At 37.2% G+C, this 20711-nt stretch overlaps 1 protein-coding gene across 10 annotated transcripts in view; it reads left to right on the forward strand.

Moving 5' to 3' along the window:
- Window positions 1-20711, forward strand: part of LOC107722550 (kinesin-like protein KIF1A) — a 35127-nt gene that overhangs the window by 8916 nt on the left and 5500 nt on the right. For 2 of the 10 annotated variants that reach the window (XM_016530936.1, XM_016530935.1), the window contains 41 exons: window positions 939-1012; window positions 1152-1331; window positions 1462-1527; window positions 1606-1784; window positions 2230-2341; window positions 2586-2663; window positions 2756-2821; window positions 2916-2933; window positions 3014-3092; window positions 3250-3328; window positions 4157-4299; window positions 5657-5859; window positions 5948-6027; window positions 6123-6198; window positions 6285-6364; window positions 6719-6909; window positions 7011-7191; window positions 7366-7438; window positions 7540-7633; window positions 7782-7930; window positions 8012-8190; window positions 10270-10407; window positions 10783-11070; window positions 13346-13464; window positions 13783-13868; window positions 14022-14157; window positions 14420-14594; window positions 14885-14975; window positions 15074-15192; window positions 15273-15328; window positions 15414-15522; window positions 15647-15713; window positions 16331-16415; window positions 16573-16678; window positions 17444-17467; window positions 17621-17735; window positions 17926-18059; window positions 18213-18274; window positions 18383-18528; window positions 18630-18815; window positions 20187-20258. In XM_016530936.1, the coding sequence (XP_016386422.1) occupies window positions 939-1012; window positions 1152-1331; window positions 1462-1527; window positions 1606-1784; window positions 2230-2341; window positions 2586-2663; window positions 2756-2821; window positions 2916-2933; window positions 3014-3092; window positions 3250-3328; window positions 4157-4299; window positions 5657-5859; window positions 5948-6027; window positions 6123-6198; window positions 6285-6364; window positions 6719-6909; window positions 7011-7191; window positions 7366-7438; window positions 7540-7633; window positions 7782-7930; window positions 8012-8190; window positions 10270-10407; window positions 10783-11070; window positions 13346-13464; window positions 13783-13868; window positions 14022-14157; window positions 14420-14594; window positions 14885-14975; window positions 15074-15192; window positions 15273-15328; window positions 15414-15522; window positions 15647-15713; window positions 16331-16415; window positions 16573-16678; window positions 17444-17467; window positions 17621-17735; window positions 17926-18059; window positions 18213-18274; window positions 18383-18528; window positions 18630-18815; window positions 20187-20258 (4694 nt within the window). Of the gene's footprint in view, window positions 1-938; window positions 1013-1151; window positions 1332-1461; window positions 1528-1605; window positions 1785-2229; window positions 2342-2585; window positions 2664-2755; window positions 2822-2915; window positions 2934-3013; window positions 3093-3249; window positions 3329-4156; window positions 4300-4510; window positions 4550-5656; window positions 5860-5947; window positions 6028-6122; window positions 6199-6284; window positions 6365-6718; window positions 6910-7010; window positions 7192-7365; window positions 7439-7539; window positions 7634-7781; window positions 7931-8011; window positions 8191-10269; window positions 10408-10782; window positions 11071-13345; window positions 13465-13782; window positions 13869-14021; window positions 14158-14419; window positions 14595-14884; window positions 14976-15073; window positions 15193-15272; window positions 15329-15413; window positions 15523-15646; window positions 15714-16330; window positions 16416-16572; window positions 16679-17443; window positions 17468-17620; window positions 17736-17925; window positions 18060-18212; window positions 18275-18382; window positions 18529-18629; window positions 18816-20186; window positions 20259-20711 lie in introns of all 10 variants that reach the window. The other 8 variants (XM_016530939.1, XM_016530938.1, XM_016530940.1 and 5 more) reach the window with 8 other exon arrangements.

Here is a 20711-nt window from a genome sequence, read left to right on the forward strand (position 1 = left end):
GATTTTTTATGTACTTAAGTAAAAAGTACCGATATAGATGAATGTTTATTTTGCAGTTTTATATAGTCTACTTTTATCACTTAATTTTATACTAGCATTTATTTTTTTTATAATCCTACTGCTCAAAATACCTGGGATTTTCCCCAAATAACCAATAAGGAAATCATGAATATACTGTAATAAGGAAAATATAATTCGATTTTCATAATGATTTTTTTCTTCTCAAACCTTGTCTGTGGTGTAAAAAACACCCCTGGCAAATTCCCCCAAGAGGGCATCACTTCCCACTTTGATAATTACTGTAGTTACCATGTTCTGAACATCACATCCTTTCTTTTTCCCTCAGATGTAATCTATCTAGGTGGTTGAATAAAAATATTTGGACTTTATTAAAATTCGACATTAGTAACTTACTTTTAACAGCATCAGACGCGTGCGCGCTCACAAGATCTCCCGGTTCTTACTTGTGAATTCAGTTCACTGGAGACTCGCACTAAACGGATCATTTGAATCAGTGAGTTAGTACAGATACTTGAAAAATGTACTTAAGTACAGTAACGAAGTAAAACTACTTCGTTACTGTCCACCACTGAAAAGAACAGTATTTATTTTTAAAGGAAATCTTTTGTACTGTTATACTATAAATGCCTTTACTGTCATCTTTAATCAATTCAGTATGGCCCTGCTGAATGAAAGTATTAATTTCTTTAAATAAAAGTCTTACTAAACACAAAGTTTTGAATGGTATAAATACATGAATAGTGAAGTTCCTCTGTTCTCATCATGAGGTTTTTAGTATCATCTTTTGCCATGAGAGGCTTCAGGTCTGAACATGATTGAAATGAAATAATGAGGCTGGAAATATTTTTATATAGTTTGTTGTTTTCTTAATGAGATTATAGATTTATTCTTATAGACATGTTCTCTTTGCTTTCTAGCAATTATAAACCCAAAACAGCCAAAGGAGAGCAAGAGCTTCAACTTTGACTATTCGTATTGGTCACATACAACGGTGAGTTTCTTGATATTAACTGGTGAATCTGCATGCAACTCACTGCTGCTATTTTTAATTCTTCTGTGATCATGATGGCTGTTATTGAGACATTTATGATTATTTCCTTTTGTGCTTTGTGCGTTTCTGTCTTCAACAGCCAGAAGATGTGAACTTTGCATGCCAAAAGCAGGTTTATAAAGACATAGGGGAGGAAATGCTTCTGCATGCTTTTGAGGGATACAACGTCTGTATCTTTGCCTATGGGCAAACTGGGGCCGGAAAGTCATATACCATGATGGGCAAGCAAGAGAAAGACCAAGAAGGCATCATCCCATTGGTAATACACTATAATACCATCTGTGACTGACATTATCGCTGTCTTTGATATTGTAGCAAATACTGTAGATGACTTAGATGCTGCCAAGTTTGAAGTAACACATTTTTAATGCTGAATCTGTCTGTGACAGCTATGTGAGGACCTGTTTACCAAGATCAGTGACAATAATGACAACAGCATGTCATACTCGGTTGAGGTAAGAGCAGCACCTGCATCATAAAATGCATTCTTACCATAGAATCAGTATAGCAAGTGAAAATGTTGTTTTTCTCAGGTCAGTTACATGGAGATCTACTGTGAGCGTGTGCGGGACCTTCTGAACCCAAAGAACAAAGGGAATCTGCGTGTGCGAGAGCATCCTCTGATGGGACCATACGTAGAGGACCTATCAAAACTGGCCGTCACTTCCTACAATGACATACAGGACCTGATGGACTCTGGAAACAAAGCAAGGTGAAACACATTTCTGAATACAGAAGAGGTTAGCCTCTGAATTACACTACCATTCAAAGGTTTGGAGTTGATACATTTTTTAAAATGTTTTAGAAAATCTACCTATGCTACATTTATTTGATCATAAATAGAATAAAAACAGTAATATTGAGAAATATTATTACAATATCAAATAAGTATTTTAAAATATTTAGATATATATTTTTTCAGCACTCAGTAAATTATTTGTAACATTATAATTGCAAAATAAAAGTATGAATTTCTTTCAAAAAAATCTTACTGACCCCAAACTTTTGAACAATAGTGTATGTATCTCTGCACATAATTTTGAAGCAATGGAAACTGCAGAACAATTGTATTTATCTAAAATCAAGCATAGATTTATATATTTATGTATGTAACTGAAATCAAGTCATTCACCACTGCGTCACTTTTCTGTTATCAGGACTGTGGCAGCCACTAACATGAATGAGACCAGCAGCCGTTCCCATGCTGTGTTCAACATCATCTTCACACAGAAACGACATGATAGTGACACAGACAACACATCTGAAAAGGTACCGCATTCTCTCCTGCAGCCTTTCCCACCAGACCTCCACGTTTGGTATTGTTTAGTATTGCACTATATGGGAAAAAAGTGACCGTTTCTTCAGAAATAGACTACAGTGCAAAAGTAGGTGAGACTCTCTGCAGTTCAAACTTCACTGATGGATGTTGGCAGTTTGACAGTTGCTGAAGTTGCTGGTATGTGCATTAGAGCGCTTTACCGTTCTTAGACATAACATTTCCATTTGTAAACAGGTCAGCAAAATCAGCTTGGTAGACTTGGCAGGCAGTGAGAGGGCTGATTCTACTGGAGCTAAAGGCACTAGACTCAAGGTGGGTCACTTTGAGTTCAACAGAGTTACATGACAATTTGTCATTTCAGATGAGTGCATCACATAAATGTGCGTGCTTTGTACCTTTTCTAGGAAGGAGCCAATATCAACAAATCTTTAACAACACTAGGCAAAGTTATCTCTGCGCTGGCTGAAGTGGTAAGCATTCTTTCAATCTAGATATAAATATTCTTGAAAGAAATTAAAAAAAGGCTAAATAATAATAAATAAATAAAAATTGATTGTTTTATAGGACTCTGCACCAAACAAGGTAAGGATCCATTTAATTGTTCTTTAATTATCAAGCATTTATAGCTTTGACAATTGACATGACTTCTCTTCTTCCTACAGAACAAGAAGAAGAAGAAAGTTGAGAGCTTTATTCCATACAGAGATTCAGTTCTGACATGGCTGCTGAGGGAAAACCTCGGTATGAGGCTTTATGCACCATGCACACACTGTACCTTCTTAACAATAAACATTTCTCTCCATCACATAAAATATTGTCAATGTGGTCAGTTTAACTGTGGTATGGTGCCAAAACATTAAAAAGATTCCTGAAGGTCACAGTGGTTTTCATTTATCAGGAGGAAATTCGCGCACAGCTATGGTAGCAGCTCTGAGCCCTGCTGATATTAACTATGATGAGACACTCAGTACGCTCAGGTAAGAACCACCACTGTACTTTAGACTAATAAACTAGGGTCATGTAACACTAAAAATGGTATGTTGGTATATTAAAAGGATAGTTCACCCAAAAATGAAAATTCTGTCATTAATTACTCACCCTCATGTCTGTCCAAACCAGACCTTCGTTCATCTTCAAATCACAAATTAAGATATTTTTTGGATGAAATCCGAGAGCTTTCTGACCCTGCATAGACAGCAACGCAACTACCACGTTCAAGGCCCAGAAAGGTAGTAAGGACATTGTTAAAATAGTCTGTGTGACATCAGTGGTTCAACCATAATGTTATGAAGCTACGAGAATACTTTTTGTGTGCAAACAAAAATAAAATAAAATACTGACTTCTCTTTTGTATCAGTCTTCGACGCGGTTTTATGAGGGTACCACGATGCATGTTGTTATCTTTGTTTTTTTTGTACACAAAAAGTATTCTCGTAACTTCATAAAATTAAGCTTGAACCACTGATGTCACATGGACTATTGATGTCCTTACCTTTCTTGGCCTTGAACATGTCAATTTCGTTGCTGTCTATGCAGGGTCAGAAAGCTCTCGGATTTCATCAAAAATATCTTCATTTGTGTTCCGAACAAAGGTCTTACAGGTTTGGAATGACATGAGGATGAGTAATTAACGGCAGAATTTTCATTTTTGGGTGAACTATTCCTTTAATAGCTATGCATTACTATGAAGACTTAATCCATGTCATTAGATGTCATTAGCCTCAGCAGGTGATGTTCTGAATATTGAACTATTTGGGACATTCTGATGCTATCATGGATAGTTAATAGCAATATCACTGTCACAGGTACGCTGACCGAGCCAAGCAGATCCGCTGCAACGCCGTCATCAACGAAGACCCCAACAACCGCCTGGTGCGTGAGCTGAAGGAAGAGGTGGCACGTCTGAAGGATCTGCTTTATGCTCAGGGTCTTGGAGACATCATTGAGAGTGAGTCACCTGTGATGCACTTCAAACTGTGGAGCTACAATGTCTCAGTCAACTTAAAATGACAGATTTCCTCTCAGATTCAAATGCTGTAAAGAGAGTTATCCTATGAGTAAAGCAAACATTCTCTGCACTTATATTATCAGAAACCAGTGGGTCAGAAAGCTCTAGGAATGTGTCTGAAGGACTTGTCTTCTCTCTCTGTTTTTCTCAGCATATCGGGCACAGGCTCCTGGAATATCTGCTCTCAAATGTGTGTATTTTGGCACCTTAAATGCTTCACAGCTTATGATAACCCAGGGGTCGGCAACTTTTGTTTTTGTTTTTTCTTTTACATGAAATGTGTTTTTATTTATTTATTTATTTTTATTTACAGTATATTACAAATCTTTTCATAGCAGCTTTATATTGGTAATAAAACCTTATTGTTTTTAAAACATAAATAAAAAGCAGTGCCAAAGTGTGTCACCCATGCAGCACTGTGAACAGGACTGTGTAACTCCCAGGACAGGATGTATATAGGTGACTCACTGTTGCGTGGATCAGTTTTTGGTTTGATACATCATGATTTTTCTTATATTTTTGCTTTGGTGGCGATCATTCATTAATCCTTTATTGGAATCGTTCACGTCACACATCAACATTCACTCTCCAGAGCCTATTTTAACTCATATTTGCTTGATGAGTGGTAATTTTGGAATCTGACTTCAACATTTTAAAATAAACAGTTAAAGAATATTACAACCATATAACAATCATCCAGTAAATCCTCTGTCCTTTTTATGTGTGTGCCAATATTGACCCTTTCTAATGTTGCCGACCCCTGTGATGGCCAAAGCAGGAATCTCTGGACCACCAAAGTCTATGCTGTGCAGTTTCAACTAATTAGTTTAAATGAAACTAATTAGTCTGACAGGCAACACTATTATTGGACTCTGCTGCTTCGGTGGTCCAAAGGTGCTCTAGAGGTTTTGCCTCAATGTGAAGCACAGGCATGTGGTCATCCATGCGGTCTGTGTAGTCACAGATCACTATTACATTGAGTGTTCAGTTCATCTCCATGCTCATTATCTCAAGCATGGTCCAATGAATTTGAGGCATGAGGGAAAAATCCGTTAATAATAAAAAATTTTGATATTCTAATTTGGTAGAAAAATAAAAACACACAACAGCGTCCTCAAATTGATGCCGTCTGCCCTGCGCCCTGCAGCTTTATAACCTTTTTAATTAGCTTTTCAGCTTTGTTTGACACTTTCTACTCTTCCTCCTTCCCCTTCTTTTCTGCTTCCATGGTTTTCCTTTTTTCTTACCAAAAATTTTCCTTTGACTCTCCAACCTGTCGTTCCCATGTGTTGCCCAGACTTGTCCAATTACAAGACTAATCTCAATAGCATCCAGGCTGTCAATCAAAGGGGTGATTTCTCCACAGTGACCAATGCCATGACCGGGATGAGCCCCTCGTCCTCTCTCTCTGCCCTGCCCAGCAGAGCTGGCTCCATCAGCAGCCTGCATGACCGGATCATGTTCAGCCCGGGAAGCGAGGAAGCCATTGAGAGGCTGAAGGTGAGAGAGAGGATGATTGGATGTATGGTTTGATAAATTAATAAGGACCAGTGCTGATCGTTTTAATGCCAACCTCTTTTCCAATTAGGAAACTGAGAAGATAATTGCAGAACTCAACGAAACTTGGGAAGAGAAGCTTCGTCGCACTGAGGCCATTAGAATGGAAAGGTTGGAGACCCCTGAGAGGGCTTTTATCTTGAAATGTGTCTGATATTTAAGTTGTGTACTTCATTTGTTAAATAAAAATCTTCTGTTTTCATTAGGGAGGCACTTTTGGCTGAAATGGGTGTGGCGATGAGGGAAGATGGAGGAACCGTTGGAGTCTTTTCACCAAAGAAGGTTAGAAGATCAAATATGTTTTCTAACAGGAAGCTAGTGAAGTCATATGCTTCAGTCAACACTTCTTTATGATTTGACTGTTTCAGACACCTCACCTGGTCAACCTCAATGAAGATCCACTGATGTCGGAATGCTTGTTGTATTACATTAAAGATGGAATCACCAAGTAAGAATGTTGATTATTTACAACCAGTATTTTCAACCATTGTCCACAAAGACATTAGTTAGTTTAGTTAACATGAGCTAACAATGAACAATACTTCTACAGCATTTATTGATGTTAATATCAACATTTACTAAAACATTTAAGATCAAAAGTTGAATCTGTTAAGGTAGTTATGCACTCTGAACTAACTTGAACATTTTTATTACCTTTTTTTAAAAATTTTTATTTAAAAAATGTATATTTTTGGTATTAAATGATCATCATAATGGAATTTTCAATACTTGTTTTGAATTTTTTAGTATCTCTATTCTGTTTCCCTTCATTCTGACAAATAGCCTCCATATATTCCTGCAGGGTCGGCCGCGAGGATGCCAGCAGTCGGCAGGACATTGTACTGAGCGGCCACTTCATTAAAGACGAACACTGTATCTTCACAAGTACTACAAATGCGTTGGGAGAGGGTACGGTGATTATGGAGCCCTGTGAGGAAGCAGAGACTTACGTTAATGGGAAGAGAGTGACAGAGCCCACTATTCTCAGATCTGGTAACTCTTCAGTTTCCAGGCTGAAAACAATCCCAGTCTGTTGAAAAACTTTTTTTTTGGTGCCTGTAAGATGTTTTGACCCTGTCTGTTATCTGTCTTAGGTAACCGTATCATTATGGGCAAAAGCCACGTGTTCCGTTTCAATGACCCTGAGCAAGCACGGCAAGAGAGGGAGAGGACCCCATGTGCAGACACACCTGTCGAGCCAGTGGACTGGGCCTTTGCCCAAAGAGAACTACTTGATAAACAAGGCATTGATATGAAACAAGAGATGGAGCAGAGGTACAGCAGCACTTCTGTCACTAGCCCTCTTGTGGTCCTAAACCAGCAAAAATCAGATCTAGATAGGTGGAGCTGGGGGAGGTGGAGGGTTTCAGAGGAACTCTGATAACACGCTGCAGGACTATTTAGTATCTAGGTTTTGCGCCTTGATTCTGATGCTTACAACATTTACAGGTTACAGGAGCTGGAGGACCAGTACCGCAAGGAGAGAGAAGAAGCAAGCAACCTTCTGGAACAGCAGAGACTGGTAAACCATTTAAGATTAGTAAGAGCTTAATTAGTCTTTGAGTAGTAGAAACTCGAAGAAGCTTGCAGTCAATCCAAATTTCACACTGATTTTTTGTTTAGGACTATGAGAGTAAGCTGGAAGCTCTTCAGAGGCAGGTCGACTCCAGATATTACCCAGAAACCACAGAGGAAGAGGAGGAACCAGAAGAGGAAGGTGGGTACAGTTTAAACCACATAGGTACTGTATGATCTGATCCATATATCAAATGCATTATCACATGACTTCATGTTCTTAAAACATGAAGTGTTCAGTTGTTTCTTAGACATCACATTTGACATGGGTTCATATTTTGGTCCTGCAGTGCCATGGACAAAGCGAGAGACAGAACTGGCCCTCTGGGCTTTCCGGAAATGGCGATTCTATCAGTTCACCTCTCTCAGAGACCTGCTCTGGGGAAATGCAATTTTCCTCAAGGAGGCTAATGCCATTAGCGTGGAGCTAAAGAAGAAGGTACACTAAAATAATTTAGGTCAGCCTAATGATTGGATATGCCTAATGAGTAGGATAAATTGTTCCCCTTTTTCTCTGCAGGTTCAGTTTCAGTTTGTGCTACTAACGGACACACTGTACTCCCCACTGCCTCCTGACCTCCTGCCCCCCAGCATAGCCAAAGACAGGGAGAAAAGGCTGTTCCCTCGCACCATCGTAGCAGTAGAGGTTCAGGACCAGAAAAATGGTGCCACACACTACTGGACCCTGGATAAACTCAGGTACAGCGAGACTAAACATACACAATATGCACATAATGCCCACAAAATGAGTCTAGCCCTGAAGTTATGGATCAGGATTTATAGCCCAGCTATTTTCAAAATGGTGGCGCTTTTGTGGTAATAAGCTACTTTTTATGACAAGTGGTGTAACATGAAAAAATGCTGCTTTGATATCATATGAATATCTGTCTCATATGCTGCATTGAGAAGTCTGATGCATTTTAGTAAATTGTTTCAGTAAATTAGTTCAGACGGTTCATGTAAATAAATTGTTTCAGTAAATTAGTTCAGACGGTTCATGTAAATAATTCACCTACCAATTCAGCAGCCCTCATTGTTTTTTGTAGCAGAAAGATTCTGCTCTGATTAAATGATATATCTGATTGTTAAAAAGACATTGCTCTATTAAAAATCTGTTACATACTTTTTGTTTGTAACTACTGTAGTAGTGGCAAACTAATTATTTCAAATGAGTAGCTTGACTGTAGTCAAACTACTTTAAATTATGATTAGCATGTAGCTTGTTCACACCCTAAACACTAATTTCAAGCCGGAGAGGTATTGATTCATGTACCGTAAAATGAACAAGATCACTTTTTCTACTCTTATCAATGCTTAAGCCCTTGAATAATGGCCAGTAGCCTTACATTTACATAACAGTCATGAACCATTATTTGGCATTGCTAATCAAAGGCAGGTGGTATAGACCAATTCAGAGTAGACGTCACAGTTACGTCACTTGCAGCTGCGCGCGCATTGTGGTTGCAGAAAAACACTGGGAACAAGTGGAGATAAATGGGTAAAATCCATGGAATAAAAGAAAAAAATATTTTTGTGCCTTTTGATGTCAAGATCGGAATGCAAATAATTTTTATAGAATACTGTCGTCAAAGACCCCATTTGAAGCTAAACGCAGACGTTTAAATGGACATACTATGGATGAAAACTGCTATGATTACTCTACTTTTAAAGCATAAATTCGATTTAAACAATAGGTCTACATAATATTCACATATGCTGTTCATAGGGGACGTATTGTATTAGCCCTACAGTTACAGCATGAAATATTATTTAAACCTTAATACTATTAGAAATTTTATTTAAACCTTACTATTAACATTTTTACATAACATTTATTTATTTTATCTCACAATTCTGTCTTTTTTTCTCGCAAATGCAAGTTTATATCTCCTAATTCGGACTTTATAACTCGACTTAACTCAAAAATAGTGAGTTTGTCAAATCTGAGGGAAAAAGCCAGAAGAGCCGAGGGGAAAAGAGAGAATGACGAGTTGTTTTTCCTTATTAGAATTGTGAGATATAATCTCGGAATTGCGAGAATAAAGTCAGAATTTTGAAATATAAAATCAAATTTACCTTTTTTTTATTCTTTTATTCCATGGCTCCAGAGACTGCCACTTGAAAACCGTCATTTTCTGCCTCCAGATAGGCCCCGCCCACAAAAAAATGTCATCCCTGTTTCGGATCTGTAAGACTATCCCACTCTCTAACGTCAATTTCGTTGAATAACAGTACTTATCGCTGGGTGACAAGCTCTTGTAATATGTGGAGAACATTTTGAAAATGACATCTAATCAATATAATTTATAATCTTTTTAAACCTAACTATTTTGTACCCTATCCGTGAAATTCTCTACCCGTAAAGGCTATCTCTCCCGCGTTTTCTGCAACCATGATGTGCGCGCATCCTGAATGTTTACAAACCTATAATTGGTCTATTAGGTGGACGCTTATTCTTATTCTAAAGAAACAAATGTTTGGATAAACCATATGTAGAATGAATCATGAGTATTTTTGCTGTTTTCCTAGAAGACAAACATTATACATTTGAAATGCATGTAGCTGGTAAAAGTTAATTTCACCCTTTAGGAGCAGACCAGACCAGCATATTGATGATCTCAAAGCTAATAGGCTAAAGCTAATGGGGTTTAATGCATGTTAGCCGCCTTTGTCTTTTTGGTTTATGCTTAACAGGTGAGCATGTAAAGAGAACATTGCAGATAACACTACAGAGTGTGGTTTGTTAATTTTGCTGATGCAGTACTATTGTCTCTGCAGACAAAGACTGGATTTGATGAGAGAAATGTATGACCGAGCAGCAGAGGTGCCCAGTACTGCAGCCGAGGACTGTGATCATATGATGTCCGGTGGTGACCCTTTCTATGACCGCTTTCCATGGTTTCGCCTGGTTGGTCGGTGAGTAATCGATCAGTCAAGTTTGTATGCTCTAAAGTGCTAAATGGATGCAGGTATTCCCACTGTACATGACTGGAAACTGCCTATGATTTGCATTGTGCTTTTAATGAGGGTTCCTTCACTTTTTGAGTTGAATGGTGAGCTATGTGCAGCTTTCGTTTTGCACTAATTTTTCAGTATTCAGACACTTCAAACGCTAAAGCTAAGCTTGAACACTCCTCACCAAACACACTAGAAGATCATTAGCTGAACACAAATTGGGAGGCTCATGGCTGGGTTTATGCTGACATATTGTACATGTGAGCGAGTGTGTGCAACAGCGTGTGCGCGTGTGGTGTTGTACTAACCCAGTTCCCGTGTTTTCGGCTGCACCAGCACTCCCATTCTCAACACGTGCATGAGCGAGCGCATGAGTGACCTTACCCTCTCCCCCACCCTCTCCGACCCCGACTCTGACATAACCGAGCTCGCCGATGAGCGGCATTATGGGAAAGTCGAGGAGGAGGAGTTGGACCTGGACGATGAGATCTTTATGGAGGACCCTGGCTCAGAGCTTGGGAGAGAGGAGGAGGAGGAGGATGGTGTAGGGGAGCACTGCCCAGGTGTCAGCGATGGCCAGGACCCCTTTTACGACCGCTGGCCTCTGTTCAGTTTAGTGGGAAGGTTGGTGAGGTTTCAGGAGCATGCTGGCAGAGGAAACTAGCTCTTTCACACTGAGACAAAGACAAGAGTGTCTGTTACTAGAACTTCCTAACAGGGCACCAAATACAGAAAAAGCATTTGGTAGGGGTTAGAATATCTATTGTCAAGATAATGATCAGTTTGGTCATTTCCTAAATGTATTCTCATGGTTTCGGGTAAAACATCTTTGTCAATCAGCTTTAAAAAAAAATCAAATAATTTTTTTTGATAAACAAACATTACCGCCATATTTTCTTCTAGTGTTCTACATTCTAAAGTAAATTTCTTGGATGGCATTTATTATTACTATCAATAAGAATAATAAGTATTATAATAATATTTTTTTTTATAAATAAATAAATAAATGATGATGCCATTCTATTATGTCAATGAAAATATGATATAATATAATAAATGTAGTGCATATATTATGTAATACATAGTAAATTATTATTATTATTATTTGGATTTTAACAGTAAATCAATATTGATGCTGTTGTATAATTTCAACATAAATATAAACAAATTTGGTACATTCAATAATAATAATAATACAAATTTAGATTTTAATAATAAATAAATAAACAAACTATGATGCCATTCTAATATGTCAATGTAAATATAATAAATAAAATGTAAAAATAATAATAATTTCTTTATAGTCTGTCTTACAAAATTTGACTTTGAAAGTGTGAAACTCTTGACCTGATCTGAAGACAGTTTTAATGCCTCTTTCTGTATGTTTTAGATGTGTTTTACTTAGACAACAAACCTTTTACATTTTTTATGCATTTTTGTGCATTGATAAGTGTTGCATACAGTGTTGAAATGCACAATTTCAGTGCTGTCTGAGGTTTTCAGTAACTGAATGAGAGGAAACGAACAAAAAGAATAGCAATGTCAAGATACTGACTGTGAAACACAGTAGATCACTGGTGACAGATCCCTAATGCATGTTTATTGTAACAAAGGGCAACTTTATACATTTGAAGGCATTTGAACATGGGTGGCTCTACAGGACAAAATTAATAGTGTTGCGAATGGCAATCACGTCAATTCTGCCCTGTTTTGAAAGATACAGCATTGTATGGCAGCATAATAAATTTTTTGTCTGCTCTTCTCCGAAACAAAATTAGCATCCTCTGCAGAATTCCGTTGTTTCTGTGATCAGTATAAATCGGTTGATTGTTTTGTCTGAAAAGCAACAGTGCTCAAGATGAAAGAGCTGGTTTCGACTACAGCAGTCTCAATCAGGCATGCCAGAACTAAAATTTGTACCACAGTTTTGGATTGGCTCCCACACTCTCACTTTCCTGCGCACATGCAACATACAAGATTTGTGATGTGTGTTGACTTTTTGATTTATCTTTTAAGTTGATGGGGGTCAAATTCATGTATGTTAATGTCATTTCAATTTTTTGCTTTCCAGTTTGCATCTGGCCCAACAAGCCAAATTTGGAGGTTTTTTTTCACTAAACATTTTATTTATCTGAGCATGCTGTATTTGCGCCTCACCAATCTTGTCGAAAGCTCCTCCCCTCTGGCCACACCTCCTGCCACTCTTGAACCCTGCCTGTCAAGCTTCGTCCAGCAACACATTGGGATCAAGAGGGCAGATCTGAATTCAATGAATGTATTTGTCTGAATGTAGACAAGACGTAGGCCAATCTGTCACCAAACTTACCTGCATTCGATATCTATTCGATGTCTAGTTCAGGGATTTCATAGACACATATCTGAGACATGGAATTGTAATTAAACCTTCAATCAGTTACTGAAACATCAATTAAAGTCAGATGTGACAATGCATTTCCATATCTTCACCTATGTTTATGGATTATAACTTTTGACTGACTGATCTAAATTATCAGTGTAAAATAGCTTGTGGTGCAGTTCTCTTCTATATGCATGTTCTTGAAACACTTTCACCAACCACCACTGAGACTAAAATCCTTGCTATCATCACTTTCTGTATCATTATGATAGAATGGAGGCTCTAATAGAGTATTCACAGATGAACCGCAGACTTTTTGGCTTTTATTGCAGCAGCTTCTTGTTTGGTTGCTTTTTTGTGTCTGATGTTGTGTTGTCTAGTGGCAGTGTGGCTGAGTTGATCTTCACTGACATTTTCCCATTTAAACTTCTTTTTCCATTAATGTTAACCCTTTTTTCTTCTTTTTCACCCCATCAACTCATCTCAAATCCCTCTTCTTTCTTCGGCTCTCCTCCTTTTTCCCCATCATCCTCTCCTTCATAGGGCATTTGTGTATCTGAGTAATCTGCTGTACCCTGTGCCATTAGTGCACCGTGTGGCTATTGTAAGTGAGAAAGGCGAGGTCAAGGGGTTCCTCCGCGTGGCAGTACAAGCCATATCAGGTAAGTTCATCTTCATGATGCTTTCACAAACCTATTTTGAGCAGATTCCAGAGCTAACCTGCATGGTGTATCACTTTACATGAATTATTATCACATTACATAAAGTATTGTTTGACGTTTTTATAATAGTATAGGAGTACCACAAGGCTCAGAATATTTCAGTGGTAAATTCTCTTGTGTTTTATGAATGAAATTTAAATGTATGCATATATGTATTTTCTTCCTTCCTTTCTCTGATTATGTTTAGAATTGTTTTGTACAAGCCTAAATATGATTAAATCTTAAATTGTTGCCATAATCATTAATTTCTTGTCACAGCTGATGAAGAGGCTCCTGATTATGGCTCAGGTGTGAGACAATCAGGAACTGCCAAGATCTCATTTGAGGATCAACAGTTTGAGAAGGTTGGTTGTGTCACTCATTTCATGTAATTGATTCTGTTTTGTCTTGGCAAATTAATTCTCACAGTTATTATCTCAGAAGTTGAGTTGGGCTTTTTAGGTATTAAATTGTTTTTGTAGAAGGTGAGACACCATCACGAATTGTTTTTCTCTCAGTTCCAGACAGAAACATGCACCGGTGGGATGTCTCACACAAACACATCTCAAGAGGAGCTGCGCATTGTAGAAGGAGAAGGACAAAACTCAGAGATGGGCCTCAGTGCTGATGAGGTCAACAACAACACCTGTGCAGGTAATATGTTTTTTGAAATAAATAAATAAATAAACATTACTGGTGGCCTCATTTATTTATTCATAAGTGACTGATATAAATTTTGCACAATACGTTATGATGAATTTCTACATGCCACAACATAAAATAATTTGCCTAGTAATCATGTGTGATATTTTTACTATTAAAGTAGTTGTAAATGGTAATATAAGTGACTTACACAAGAGTTAGACAGTATTTGTATTCTAATCTGATCTGTTTTCTCATGCATTGCTGTGTCTAGCCTCTCCTGATATTCCTAACAGTCCTCTGAAGTGTGGTCTGGAATGTCCTCTTGATGTGACTCAGGAAAAATCACTCGAGCATTTGAAAATCGGCAGCAACTTCACCTTCAGGGTCACAGTGCTTCAAGCCTCTAGCATCTCTGCTGAGTATGCAGATATCTTCTGCCAGTTCAAGTGAGTAGATGTTTCTCATTCATAGAATTATCCGAATGGAGTTTCCATAAAAACTGTGCTGTACATCTGACAGATTTTAGGGTTTGAAAGGCAAATACTTATGCACATTATGCATTTCAGCCACAGTGTTTTAGATGAACATTGTTTTCATGCTGCTAAATTTTTTAAAAGTTGCCACTCAAAAACAATGTGCCCCCTCTGTTTGAATGACGCCTCTGCAAACACTCATCCAGGATGCTCATAAGACTTCTGAAGCAATGTCATCTCAGTTGTCCTGTGTCTTTTTCCAGCTTTATTCACAGGCATGACGAGGCATTTTCCACTGAGCCATTAAAGAATACCGGCCGAGGGCCTCCACTGGGATTCTACCATGTACAAAATGTAATCAACCTTTGTGACATTTACTAATGAAGTAATTCAACCATGTTTTAGTTGTTAAATCAAACATAAATAATTTGTGCGGTTTGCTACTATTGCAGATAACTGTGGAGGTCACCAAGTCTTTTGTGGAATACATCAAAAGTCAGCCAATCGTTTTTGAGGTGTTCGGCCACTACCAGAAACAGCCTTTCCCTCTGCTCTGTAAGGACTTAATTAGGTAAGCAACTTTTTTTATATTTATTATTATCATAGTTTTTAGTCGCCTACAATGTCAAATAAAATGTTCCTTCCCTATAGTTCATTACGTCCAACAAGAAGGCAGTTCCCTAGAGTTATGCCTTTGTCAAAGCCAGGTAAGGAGATGTTTTTTCTCATTTCTTGACCAGTACAGTGCTTGTGGTCTCTCCGTGTCTGAACTCTGCCTCTGTTTCCCCCCAGTGCCCGCCACTAAACTGAGTACGCTGACACGCTCAACCGCTGGCCCCTGTCACTGCAAATATGACCTTATGGCATTCTTTGAGATCTGTGAGCTGGAGGCCAACGGAGAGTGAGTATCTGATAAACACATTGTGGTATATCAGTTCCTAGTAAGTTACTAATTGAAGCTTGTATGTATGGTAGGTTATTCGTATATAATGTAACCCATGTACCTGTTTGTGTACTTTTTTTAGCTACATCCCAGCTGTTGTTGATCACAGGGGTGGAATGCCCTGCCACGGTACATTCCTGTTGCACCAGGTAAACATGAATCCATCTGTCCCTATCAACCCATTAAATGGTAAAAGTTGGGGGTTGCTAAAATTTATGAATGTTTTAGAAATAAGTCTTTAATGCTCACCATTTATTTGATAAAAAATAATAAAGTATAAACAGTTAAATTGTGAACTATATTATTACAATAATATTTGTTTTCCATTTTTGTACATTAAAATGTAATTTTTCCTGTTATGGCAAAGCTGAATTTTCAGCAGCCATTACTCCTGTCTTCTGTGTCACATAATACTTCAGAAATCATTCTAATATGCTTATTTGGTGTTCAAGAAACATTTTAATTGTTATCCATATAAAAAAAAAATTAAAAAAACATGGTGTTGCTTAATATTTTGTGGAAACCGTGATACATTTGGTCAGGATTCTTTGATAAATTTATTTAAAATAGTTTGTAACATTACTTTTGTAACATTATAAATATCTTTACTGTCACTTTTGATTACTTTAATATTTCCTTTCTGAATAAAGGTATTAATTCCTGAGGAAAAAAAAGGTTTTTACAGACCCCAAAAGTTTAAACTTTAGTGTAAATTGAGATAAAAATTGAGGATTTTGAATGTTCACCTTTGACATATTTATCGCAGGGCATCCAAAGAAGAATTACAGTGACTATTGCCCATGAAACTGGCAATGATATTGAGTGGAAGGAGGTTAAAGAGCTCGTCATAGGTTAGTGCTATTTTTTTTCTCTCTCAAAAATAGTTTATCAGAATCTCTGGCTTCCATCACATTAAGTGCTAACTGGCATAGAGGACAAATGGAGATGTTATGGTGAATGTTCAGGCAGAGTTTCAGACGACTCAGCATTTCTTCTGTTCTTTTTTAGGGCGTATCCGTAACACACCCGAGGCGGATGAGACTATCATCGACCCCAACATCCTGTCCCTCAACATCCTGTCTTCAGGCTACATACGACCATCTTATGATGACAGGTACACCACTGATCCTTCCTCCAGTACCTCTCAATAACAGAATGCTTTTAAAAGCTGTTTTTGCTAATTGCAATATGACTACTGTGTCATAATAAAACCGCAATGTTAGCAATAACAAAGTATTTACACGAATGACATATATTCAGATTATTTGTGACCCTGGACCACAAAACCAGTCATATGGGTCAATTTTTCGAAATTGAGATTTATACAACATCTGCAATTGCCAACAATACATTGTATGAGTCAAAATTATTGATTTTTCTTTTAAACTTAATTTTTGATTAGTAATATGCATTGCTAAGGACTTAATTTGGACAACTTTAAAGGCAATTCTCTCAATTTTTTGATTGTTTTGCACCCTCAGATTCCAGATTTGCAAATAGTTGTATCTCGGCCAAATGTTATCCTATTCTAACAAACCATACATCAAAGGAAAGCTTTCAGATGATTTTATTTATTCAGCTTTCAGATGATGTATAAATCTCACTTTGACCCCTATGTTGTTGTGGTCCAGAGTTACATTTGTATTATGTATATATTATATATGTCAATTTAAGTAATATTTATTAATCCATTACTCTTAATTATTAATATTAATTAAAATGAGTGCTAACAACACTAAAACCTCATAACTAATTCATATATGTATTTAAATGTAATTATATTTTTTATATTCTAATTATTTATTGACATAATTAAAATTAGTAAGTTACCAAAATTTTAATTTACTAACATGGTAGTTTCTTTATTGTGTCCTGTCAGAGTGTCATTGGGAATTGACCATAGGTATGTTTTTTTCCTTAAGCATACAGGTTTTTAAATTAATTTATTATTTGTTGTTGTCATTGTTGCAACCCACCTTACATTTTCAAACCTGTACAAATAAAGGGAAAAATATAAGCAGTGATATAATTCTCAAAGCTGTTTGCAACCTTTCAGGACATTTTACCGCTTTGAGGCCGCATGGGACAGCTCCATGCACAACTCCCTCCTGCTGAATCGTGTCACTCCATATGGAGAGAAAATTTACATCACCCTCTCTGCCTATCTTGAGGTGAGGAAGACTCTTTCAAACTAAAGTGATCAGATTATGACATTTTATTAATGTGGGAGATATTGGAACTAATCAGAAGCAGTATAAACCAAGTACTGTAACGGTAAATTCAAGCTACACAGTCAGAAGTTTGAATTTGCTTTGAATTTGATTATATGATGGTCCACTAACTTGCTGCTGTAATGTTTAGATGGAGAACTGCACTCAGCCCACTGTCATCACTAAGGACTTTTGCATGGTGTTCTACTCGAGAGATGCTAAACTTCCTGCGTCACGTTCCATTCGAAACCTTTTCAGCACTGGTGCCTTTAGGCCCTCTGAGAGGTGAGGAAAGTTTGCTGGCCTCTTTTTGCAGTCAAGTAAATAGATTGAGTTAATCAATGCACTATTTCTAATCTTTAATGCTCAGGACTTGATATCTAAAAACAGTTTTTCACTTGGACTATCATTGTAATTGGTCTGTCTTTCCTGTCTCAGTAACCGTGTGACTGGAGTGTATGAATTAAGCCTTTGCCATTTGGCTGACATTGGAAGTCCTGGTAAGTTATCATGTACAAATGCAAATGTACAAATTATCTTTATCACATAAATGTGCAGATTTAACCCAGTTGTTTGATTCATTTTGTTGTTTTGCCATGATGGTGCAGGTATGCAAAGGAGGCGCAGACGGGTGCTGGACACCTCAGTGGCGTATGTGCGTGGAGAGGAGAACCTTGCGGGTTGGAGGCCCCGCAGTGACAGCCTCATCCTGGACCACCAGTGGGAGCTGGAGAAACTTAGCCTTCTACAAGAGGTAAAATATGGTCCATCTGAATGTTTAAGGGCTTTTATTTTTGGCTATAGTCTGATTTTTGTCTTTAGTCAAGTAAATGATTGTGAGGTGTTTGCTTACAGGTGGAGAAGACCAGGCATTACCTTCTGCTGAGAGAGAAGCTGGAAGCATCTCTGCTGCTGGGACAGGACTCTTTCTGTGGCAAAGACCTGATGGACTCACCTAAGGCCTCCAGCCCCATGATCAACCCAGTAGTCAGTCTGGGTCTGGACAGTCCCAACGAGAGGCAGAGGGAGCTGGCTGCCAAGGTAAATGTTGCCGCTTTATATCCACATAACATGACAGTGATAGCCTATTCCCACCAAGTCCAGTTTGACAAAATCAAACAAAATATAATATATTCAGTATATTGCACAAAAACAAATCAGCAAAAATCTTAATTAGTACTGTTTTCAGTAACACTGTGTCTACACCGGACGCGAGCGGAGCGGCGCAATGTGACAAAATAAAATAGAACCTATTATGCTGTCTACACTGGATGTGGTGTGGCGCGACAGTAAACTGATTCCGCGTTATATTTATGACATACTGACATTAAGTTCAAATGATTTTTAATGGTCGCTTTGTCGCATCCAGTGTGGACAGACTTTACCTGTTGCGGCGTGGCACGATGCGACAACTGTCGAGTCCAGTGTAAAAATATCATCCTTAAGACAAGATAAATTTACTTGTTTTCAGATAAGATATCTTTAATAATTTAATGAATTTACATTAATTAAATTTACATACTTAATGGATAAATATGTATAAATAAAATTTTGTTCAAAACAAACTAACAAACAAAGACAGAAAAAGCCAATTGGGTAGACAAATTACAATTAATTCAAGATATATTCTTATAAGTTTATTTTACACAGTTGCTTCTCAAATAGTTATAATGAATAAGAATTTGCCATTTTGTTAAGGAGTACCACAAGGCTCAATATTCAGACCTATTATGTTTTCTTATTTAATTTTTTACTTACAATAAACTCCATTCTAAAAAATATTCAGATACCTTAATGAATTGTTTGCCATGCCAACAATAATAAAAAAAATACAAATAAATAAAAATAAGACTCATTTCAATAGAAAAAAAAGAAACATTGCAATATATTATTTGAAATTCTGTGTGAAGCTAATAGAGACGCATTCAGTTTTTCAAATCATGTTGTTCATGTCCCTATGTTAAAATTTGGACCTGGTGAGTTTACGTCATACATTATTACTGTTAACTGCTCTTATTAAATTGAAAACCACCACTCTGAAATGCTAAAACTTTTTATGTTGCTAATTTATGTATTTTATTGCATTTTCCTACTTTTTTTTTTTTTTTTTTCTTTTCAGTGTTGCCATACAACAATAAATAAATAAGACTGGCATTTTAATAGAAAAAAAAACAGAATCATTGCAATATATTATTTCAGATTCTGTGTGAAGTTAATAGAGACACATTTAGTTTTTCAAATCACGATGTCCATATGTTAAAATTTGGTCCTGGTGAGATTAAGCCATAAATTTTTATTACTGTTAACTGTTATTTTACTAAATTGAAAACCACCACTCTGAAATGCTAAAACTCTTTATATTGTTACTTTATGTATTTTATTCCCTTTTCCTAAATTTTTTTCTCTTTTCAGTGTGTGCGACTGCTCATGCACACCTTCAACAGGCAGTACAGCCAGGTGAGCAGCAGTCTCAGTGAGAGCAAGGTGAGCTTTTACTTCCCTAGTGTCTGTCCAGACCTTGCCTCATTCTCTTGCCCATGCAGACCAGATATCTCTGTCTCGCTCTCTCTTTCTTCTTATGTCATATTTAGGAGTCTTTTTCTTTTAGCCATTTAAAAAGGCATTAAAAAAATTCTCTCATTCACTCATTTAGAGTAGAGCAGCATGATTAGTGTAATAGATGCTTTAAGGGTAAGCATGGCATTTTCTGGAATATGATGAATGAGACCCTTTTATTACGTTGCCAGCTTTATCATCTGGTGGTGTTTTTTTTTTTTTTTTTTTTGCTGTCAGACTTGGCACATTTGCAAATGTTACTATCCCATGCTGCTCTAAAAGTTATTGCCTTAATATTTCTACACATTTTTGCATCACACATATCTCTCCTTTTTTAGATTTTGCATTAATTTGTGAGTTTTGGTTTTAATTTTTTTGACA

Source organism: Sinocyclocheilus rhinocerous, unplaced genomic scaffold, assembly GCF_001515625.1.
Source record: "Sinocyclocheilus rhinocerous isolate Xijiao unplaced genomic scaffold, SAMN03320098_v1.1 scaffold541, whole genome shotgun sequence".
In the NCBI taxonomy this organism is placed as follows: Eukaryota; Metazoa; Chordata; class Actinopteri; order Cypriniformes; family Cyprinidae; genus Sinocyclocheilus; species Sinocyclocheilus rhinocerous.